The sequence below is a fragment of the Aristolochia californica genome, unplaced genomic scaffold (genome assembly GCF_029961685.1).
Source record: "Aristolochia californica isolate CCGP_79_NKW_82.1479 unplaced genomic scaffold, dmAriCali1.0.hap1 SCAF_6, whole genome shotgun sequence".
In the NCBI taxonomy this organism is placed as follows: Eukaryota; Viridiplantae; Streptophyta; class Magnoliopsida; order Piperales; family Aristolochiaceae; genus Aristolochia; species Aristolochia californica.
Genome location: NW_027182257.1, coordinates 40,584,166 through 40,592,307, shown reverse-complemented (window position 1 = coordinate 40,592,307; position 8,142 = coordinate 40,584,166). Strand labels below are relative to the sequence as shown.

Below are 8,142 nucleotides of genomic sequence, written 5' to 3'. Positions count from 1 at the left end.
AGTGGCACCTCTGAATCGATTTTTTAATCTTAAAATTCATTGTCGAAGACAAAGATATAAATTTTCCAAAACAAAAAGATAATGTATATGTATTATGTTATTTTTATATTTTTGGTGACCTGTATTCTCTGAAACAAACTGATCGTAGATGGATCAATTTGTAGAAATACCATTCAAAGGAACCATGGCCATGGAAGGGTCGAAGTTGATATTATTTTCCATCTGTTCCTTTTGCGTTTAGGTGAAGACTTTCTCTAATTACAGTGATTTGTAGCCTACATGTGTGAAGATTTTGGAGTCTTCAGAAGCTGACAAACTCTCGAAAAAGCTTGCAATGCTTCTCCAGGGTTCGTGTCATGACGTAATTGGTCCAGCAGCCTCAAATTGGAATTTGGCCTCGTTTGCTGTTAATTTGGATTGTTCCCTCACAGCAGCCTCAAAGAAGATACCCCTTTTCTGTGTTTCTCCTTTCTCCACGATAGAATATCTAAAAATATCTTCTGTTACTTTCAACTCTTCATCATTTTAGGTTTCAATGATCATTCAAATTTCGAAGCAAAGAGGCTCCTTCGGTGTTAATTCTCCACTTGTCTTTTTAATGAATCCCCTCTTTAAGTTTTCCTACGAAAACTGGATTTCATTGCAGTCGAGTCAGTTCTAGAATCCGAGTTGTATAACCATGGATGGAACCCAAGTTTATAAAGCTGGCTTGATCATTGAATAAATGAAGTGACTAGGTGTTGATTCAAACGAATTCTAAACATACCAAATAATTCTTATTATCATTTCTGTAAGAATTGATCAGATGAGAATCAGATCTGTTAGATGGTTTTCTTGCAATGGTACCCTCTCCTCGTATGGAGAAGATAAATGAGACCCACCAGGTCTCATCAATCTCCTCAGTTTCACACACGCTAAATCCTGTGCTTAGCAAGGGAGGTGATTTCCACCAATCCTGTAAAAAAGATCGACTGGATCAATTTAAGCTGATCGATCATACACAACTACTGCAAACATGAACGTAGAATCTTCGTAATTTGCACGTCGTCGATCAAAAGATTAAAAAATTCACAAAAAAATTCCTCTCACACAAACGTATCAACCTTTCTTTCAATTCTTTTTCCCCCTCTCCGCCTGTAAAACCAGGCCATCTGGATGGAGGAAACGCACAAGAGCTTTGAATTAAACGACACTCATGGAGTGTAGCAACAGAACAACCGCCACGAGGAGCACCCTGACAAAGGAAAAGGAGAGTCGGGTCCCACCAGTTTCCAGGAATACAATAGTCAGCAATAATTTGACACACCTGGCGATGATCCAGCGGCGCTCGGCCTCACATTGCCCTTTCGTGATTTCGTTCGATAGCTGCCCCTTGACCACCCTACTGATTCCTCATATCGTTGGCTCGCTTATATATATGGAACCATGCCAGGCTTCTCCTCAACTGTGAAGGTGAATCACTTCTCCACTCTTCCCAGCTTTCCCAGTTCCGTTAATTCTTCCCTCCCATGGCGGCCACACCCCTCTTTTCCAGTTTCGTCAGCCCCCCCCGAGCCGTCCGTGGCTTGGATTGTTTCTCTCAGCAGTGCTCTCTGCGGTCTCTCGTACCTCTCCCCTTCACTACTATTCCAACTACCTTGAAATACAGCGCGGTGCCGGTCAGGGCCACAAGCGCCGACACCGTCGTCGAGTACGGGAAGAAAGAACTCATCAGCCTCACCCGTCCCCTCCATGACTACATTCTGCAAAATATCCGGGAACCCGAGGTGGGGAGAGGGCCTTTCAGTATCTCGTAAACCCAGATTTCCAATTATCCTTATTCTTTTAGTTTGATGATTTACCTGAGAGAATGTGTGTTCAGGTTTTGAGAGAGCTGCGAGAGGAGACGATGGCCACCATGAAAGGGGAAGAGACTTCGGTACGTGGGGGTGGTCCAGACTAAAGATGTTTTAACTGAAAAAATCACAAACTAATAATTTCTGACAGACATCTTTCATTTTTTTTTGTTTATTTATTCTAAATTGGTAATATATTTAGTCATTTTATCTCCTTTTTTACTATAATTTTTTTTATTTACTTCAATATATTAGTAATATTTAATTTTAAATTATTTACTAACCCCTGTTCGAAGTATTAATTATGGTCCTAGATTCCTTCCCACTACATGGGAATATAATATTATTTTATTTAAAATAATATGTGGACTCCTAAGTTGAATTTTGTCCTTGTTTGGGGAACAAAAAGTTGTGACTTTAATAGCCACGAATGAGATTTATACACGTGAATTATATTTACCATCACACGTCAATTTGGTTTGCATAAAATTTGATCATAAGTTGTGACTTTAATCACTGGTATAAATGAGACTTATACACGTGAATTATATTTACAATTCTAGAATAATCTAGAACAAAACATGTGCATATTTTTATTATATATATATATTAATTTATTTTTAAAGAATTTTTATTGTGTGTTTTACACCTTTGATATATTGTTTTATTATTTAAAAATTAAGAATAAAAAATGACCGTATTAAAATTTAATTTGTACTTACTTTGTTTATGATCTGGTTGGCACGGCAGGTGTCTCCTGATCAGGCGCAACTGCTTTCAATGCTGGTTCAGATTCACGGGGCCAAAAACTGTATTGAAGTCGGAGTTTTCAACGTATAAATCCTCCCTGCTCCTCATCTCTCAACATCACTGCGAATTTCCTGTCTTTTCTTCCATACTTTGCCTCATTTTTGGCTCATTTACCTCCACTTTTTTTTGCCTGTAATTCATCTCAGGGGTACTCATCCTTGGCAATTGCCCTCGCGCTGCCGGAAGAAGGCCGTTTGGTTGCGTGTGAAAGAGATGCCCAGTGTGTCGAATTCGCAAAGAGATACTACAAACGAGCTGCTGTTGCTCACAAGGTCCGGTTGATCCTCTGCTAGTTTAAGCTTTGCTTCTTTCTTTCTTTCTCGAGTCTGTTCATGTCAAAAGCTGAAAAAAAAAAGAATTTTGGGTTTTCTTTTTTTGATTTGAGTTTCTCCGCAGGTGGATCTGAGACATGGGCTGGCAGTAGACGCCTTGAATTCTCTGCTTGAGAATGGAGAATTTGACAGGTACATATATCAGAGATATTTCTTCCATTTACGGTCTGCCACAGTGTTTTCTGTTTCTGTGGATGACATTCAATATTGGTCTCTTTTCCTTGCCTTCCAGATATGATTTTGCTTTTGTTGATGCTGATAAGGTCATGTACCCCACATACTATGAGATGCTGTTAAAGTTGGTAAAGTTCAAGCTCCTCCTCCCGAGTATTCGTTCTCCTTGTTGTTTGTAAAGCTCAGCTTTCGCGGTCATCTTGTGGAGATATTTCTAGGATTAATCCAGAGTTTTGTATTCCAGGTGAGGACTGGTGGGCTCATTGTTCTGGATGATGTTCTATGGAGTGGAAAAGTGGCTGATCCATCGGTAAGAAATTAGGCAGGACGAAAACTCATTTTTTCAAGCTCTCTGCGGGAAGAACTTGAAGAGTAAGTAGTAATCGTGCATGATTTTTGCAGGCAAACGATGAAATTACCAACAGCATCAGAGAATTAAACAAAAACATTTTCCAGGACAAACGTGTCAACATTAGCATGGTAGGCGGCTTCTCCCTCTCTCTAGTTCTTATCTCCTTTCATGATCCATCTTCTGTGTTTCTTAATGAACTCAAAAAATGTTGGGCAATATCTGCCAGGTCCCAATTGGAACTGGAATGACAATCTGCCGCAAACTGTGAGACAAAGCCAAGAAGGTAGCTGTGAGGAGAAGGATAACGAGCCCTTTGTTAGTCTTCCCTGGTGGTGGTGCTAAGTGGAAGGTGGGCTGACGTGAGTTAACTAAGGTTGTTGTGTTAAAATGGAGATGTTTGCAGATGTTATGTGAGACGTTTTCTATGTGTAGTACATATTAGGGAATTTTACCAAAATAATAGTTTGAAAAAACTTATTTCTGATAACAATGATGGTATTAACTTATTTGCAAAAATACCGAATTTTGACCAGTCCACTGTATATGTGGAGCGTCAAATGCGACACGTAAGCCTTTGACTGCTTACGCGTCGCTATGTCATCAGTGTGATACCGTAGATTAACACATCGTCTGCCACGTCATTATAGTTGACACGTATTTTGCCATGTCAGCTGCCACATCATTACATGGTAAAATTTTGCATAAATTTAAAAAAAATCAAATACACTTTTTATTACCTTATATCTAAAATAATAAATTATTAAAAAAATTAACTCTTACTTATACCATTTAATATCAATTAAAATATTTATTAATTAAAAACAATTTATCGTTACTTTTTATTTCTTCATATTTTTAAAAATAAAATAAAATAAGTAAATTAATTAGATTTAAAATATTTATAAATTAAAAAAATACAAAAAAGTTATTTTAGAGTTTAAAAATACAATTTATTTGTATACCTTTTATCACCTTATTTACAAAATAATAATATTTAAATTTTTTAAATATTTACAAATAGAAAAAATCTAACTCTTACCCATTTATTATCAATTTAAAATATTTATAAATTTAAAAAATCTTACTCATAAGTCTTACCCATATATTATCGATTTAAAACATTTATAAATTTAAAAAAATAAAAAAAATTATTTTAGAGTTTAAAAATACAATTTATTTGTATATTTTTTATCACCTTATTTACAAAATAATAATATTTAGAAATTTAAAATATTTATAAATAGAAATAATCTAACTCTTACCCATTTAGTATGGATTTAAAATATTTATAAATAGAAAATTTGTTACTTTTAAGTCTTACCCATATATTATCCATTTAAAATATTTATAAATAATTTTTTTTTACTCTTAAGTCTTACCCATATATTATCCATTTAAAATATTTATAAATTAAAAAATTATACAAAAAAGTTTATTTAGTGTTTAAAAATATAATTTATTTGTATACTTTTTATCACCTTATTTAAAAAATAATAAATTATTTAAAAATAATAAAGTATTAAAAAAATATTATTTAATTAAAAATCTTACAAAACTTTACAATAATTTTAATTTGGTAGAAATTTCATTAACATAATAACAGAAATTTCATTAACATAATATCAGATATAAAACAGTAAATCACAAAAAAATCAATACAGTAATTAAACACCTCAATTCAAATCAACATTATAATTAAATACAATAATTAGATTCAATTAACAAAAACCCTAAAAAATCACCCACCTAAATTGGCTTCTGACATTCAAATTTGGGTTTGGAGGGTGAGTAGGGCTTTGGTTTTGAGAGAAGGGGCGGCCAGAGAGTGAAATGATAGGGTATTAAGAGAGGGGGTGGCGAGAGGATGAACAAAAGGGAACGGAGAAGAAGAATGATAGATGAGGTTGAGACGAAGAGAGAGCGGTTGAGAGGGGGGCGTTGAGGACGAGGGCAACGGCGAGGCTGAGCGACGGCAGCAGGGTAGCGGTCGTGGCCAAGCGGGGGCAGCAGGGGAGAGGCAGCAACAGGAGTGAGGGCGAGAGGAGATGAGAGGAGATAGATCGAGGAAGAAACATTAGAACGAAAAAAATATAAAGGAGGGCTTACGTGGAGTGAGCTGACGGGGCCAAGAGGGAAATTGATAATGACGTGTTAGATGAAGTGTAAAAATAATGACGTGGCAGCCCATGTGTTCAATTACCATACTGCACTGATGAGGTGTCGACACGTAAGCAGTCAAAACTTACGTGTCGACTTTGACTGTCCACATGTACAGTGGACCGGTCAAAGTTTGGTAGTTTTGCAAATAAGTTGAGGTTGTCGTTGTTTTCATAAATAATTTTTTTTTCAAACTGGTATTTTGGTAAAAAGCCCTACATATTATGTTGTTGATAAAGCATGTAGTGGAAAATAGGAGGGTCTTCTTTCTTAGCCATCGACTCATTACATGTTTCACAAGGAAACCACTGGTGAAACAACTTGGATTACGGGTAATTTAGGAAACAAATTGTAACATATACGTAGATAGATTTCATACATGATGTGCATGTGTACGCACGTAAAAACAATCAAAATTACATACTGAGCTCAAGGAAATTTTCATTAAGTATCACTAACAATCTCTTCAGGTGTCGTCAAATGGATCTAGCAGTATTTGGGAAATCATAGATAAACGTTACTTAGTTTTTATTTTATTTTATTGTTTACTACGTGTGATACGTTTCGTTCTAACAACAATTGATCCAAAGTCATTATTTTCAATTGCTCTAGCTGCTTGTTTTGAGACCTATTTTTTTAATTGGTGTGGATTTGAATTTAGACTTCTTTCAAAGAGTATGGAACAAAATTGGTTAGGTCAGATGAGAATCAGATTTTTGTTAGAATTCAATATAGTAGTTTCTAAACTTAGGATTTCAGTTTTTCACTTGAATGAACCTTCTAACATATACTTAAAAAAAATAATATTAAAGATGGGTATATATATATATATATATCTATAGTTGTAGGTATTGTCATCTTCATCTATACCGAATGAAGTATTAGTCTTATTTACAACCCAAAAACAAGTATTTCAATCAACTAGCTATTTAGTTCTAGTATTCAAAAGTTTGTTTGGTTAGCTTCTTTCTTGCAAGAATTCATCATCCAAATTGGAAAAATCAACCTCTTTAGTTAAATTATAGAATTAAGTTTCTTGGAGGAGAAATTTTTTTCCTTTGGAAATAAAAAATAATAAATAGTTATTTAACAAATTTACCACCCTTATATAGTAACACAAAATTGTACATGTCAGTAGGGGTGGCTTCGAACTGAGCTGGCTCGAGCTCGGCTCGGTTCGATTCGGCATCCTTGGATTTTTAGCCAACCTCGAGATCTGGGATCAACTCGTTTAAATTAATGAGCCGAGCTTGACGGCTCATGAGCCGGTTCGTTAACGGGCCGAGTCGGAACCAGGAGCGGGAGCAAGAGCGAGGGGGGGAAATTTTTTTCCTCCCCTTGTCACCGTCGACAATTGCTATCCGTTCGCTTCTGTAGCCGTTCGTTCCATTTCTTCTTCCCCTCGCCTTCGCCTCTATTTTCGTCGTCGTCGCTTCCTTCGCAGCCGTCATCCCCGACGATAGGTCCTCGCCGGTGCTGTAACCCCCTTCTCTCTACGTCGTCTCAACGGACCCCTGCCTCCCCCTCGCGCAAAGATGATTTTGCACGTGCGATATCATAAAGTGAAAATTTTTTCCTTAAACTCTCCTTCCGCTCTTGAAGAAATTGAAAATACATTTTAGTAGTGTCTCATGTTTTTTGTAAAAAATATTTTTTTAATTAAAACTTCTTATTAAAAATCATATAATTTTCTAAGTAAGATTTTCCTGCGAAGATGGGCTAGAAAACCATATTGAAATTTTTTGAATAAGTATTTGACAGTTGATGTTGTAATACTTTTAGAATGAGGCGATTTTTATTGAAATTTTGTGTTTGACATTTTATTTGATTAAAAATTTATCGATAAATATAGTAATATATTAGATTGATTATTAATTTTAAATTATTTTCCTAGAAGAGGCAATAAGAGGTCCATTTAACTTTCCTAAGAAAATTTTAAAATATTTCTTTTAATTTTATAATAAGTCACTAATTGTAATAGGATTTTATTTAAAGTTTTTTTTTTTTTTTTTGGAAATATGTATCATAGGAAAAACATTTCTAGTTTTTCTTAGAATATAAATTTTCAACCAGTGGCACTATGGAGGCCATAGTAAATTTATGTCGACATTCAAAAATTACAAAATAAGCTAGACAACATTTGGAGTAAAAAAAATTATTATTGGTGTGTTTTAATCCATTATTGAAATTCAATCCTGAACTTCCCCTATCATCCTTTTTTTAAAATGTATGCATAATTTTATATATAATTTATTTGACATATATATTATATAGTATTAAATATAGGTTAAGCTTGAACTCGAGTTCGAAATATTTAAATCAAGCTCGGCTTGAACAAGGTTTAGACTCAACTAGATTCTATGCCACTCTTATGCCCAATTTTAATTAGAGGTAATTCCCAAATTTATGTAAAATATATGTATAATTTTATATACAATTTACTTGACATGGATTTTTTTGAAAAGTTTTAAATGAATATTGA

The 8,142-nt window shown here is 34.7% G+C and overlaps 1 protein-coding gene across 1 annotated transcript; it reads left to right on the top strand.

The window, feature by feature from the left end:
* Positions 1-1,445: 1,445 nt before the first annotated feature.
* Positions 1,446-4,035, top strand: LOC137934751 (probable caffeoyl-CoA O-methyltransferase At4g26220). Its single transcript, XM_068779274.1, has 9 exons — positions 1,446-1,766; positions 1,862-1,918; positions 2,586-2,669; positions 2,792-2,917; positions 3,042-3,109; positions 3,210-3,279; positions 3,396-3,461; positions 3,554-3,631; positions 3,730-4,035. Exons 1-9 carry the CDS (start codon positions 1,509-1,511, stop codon positions 3,769-3,771), a joined length of 849 nt encoding a protein of 282 aa, XP_068635375.1. The 5' UTR covers positions 1,446-1,508; the 3' UTR covers positions 3,772-4,035.
* Positions 4,036-8,142: the final 4,107 nt, after the last annotated feature.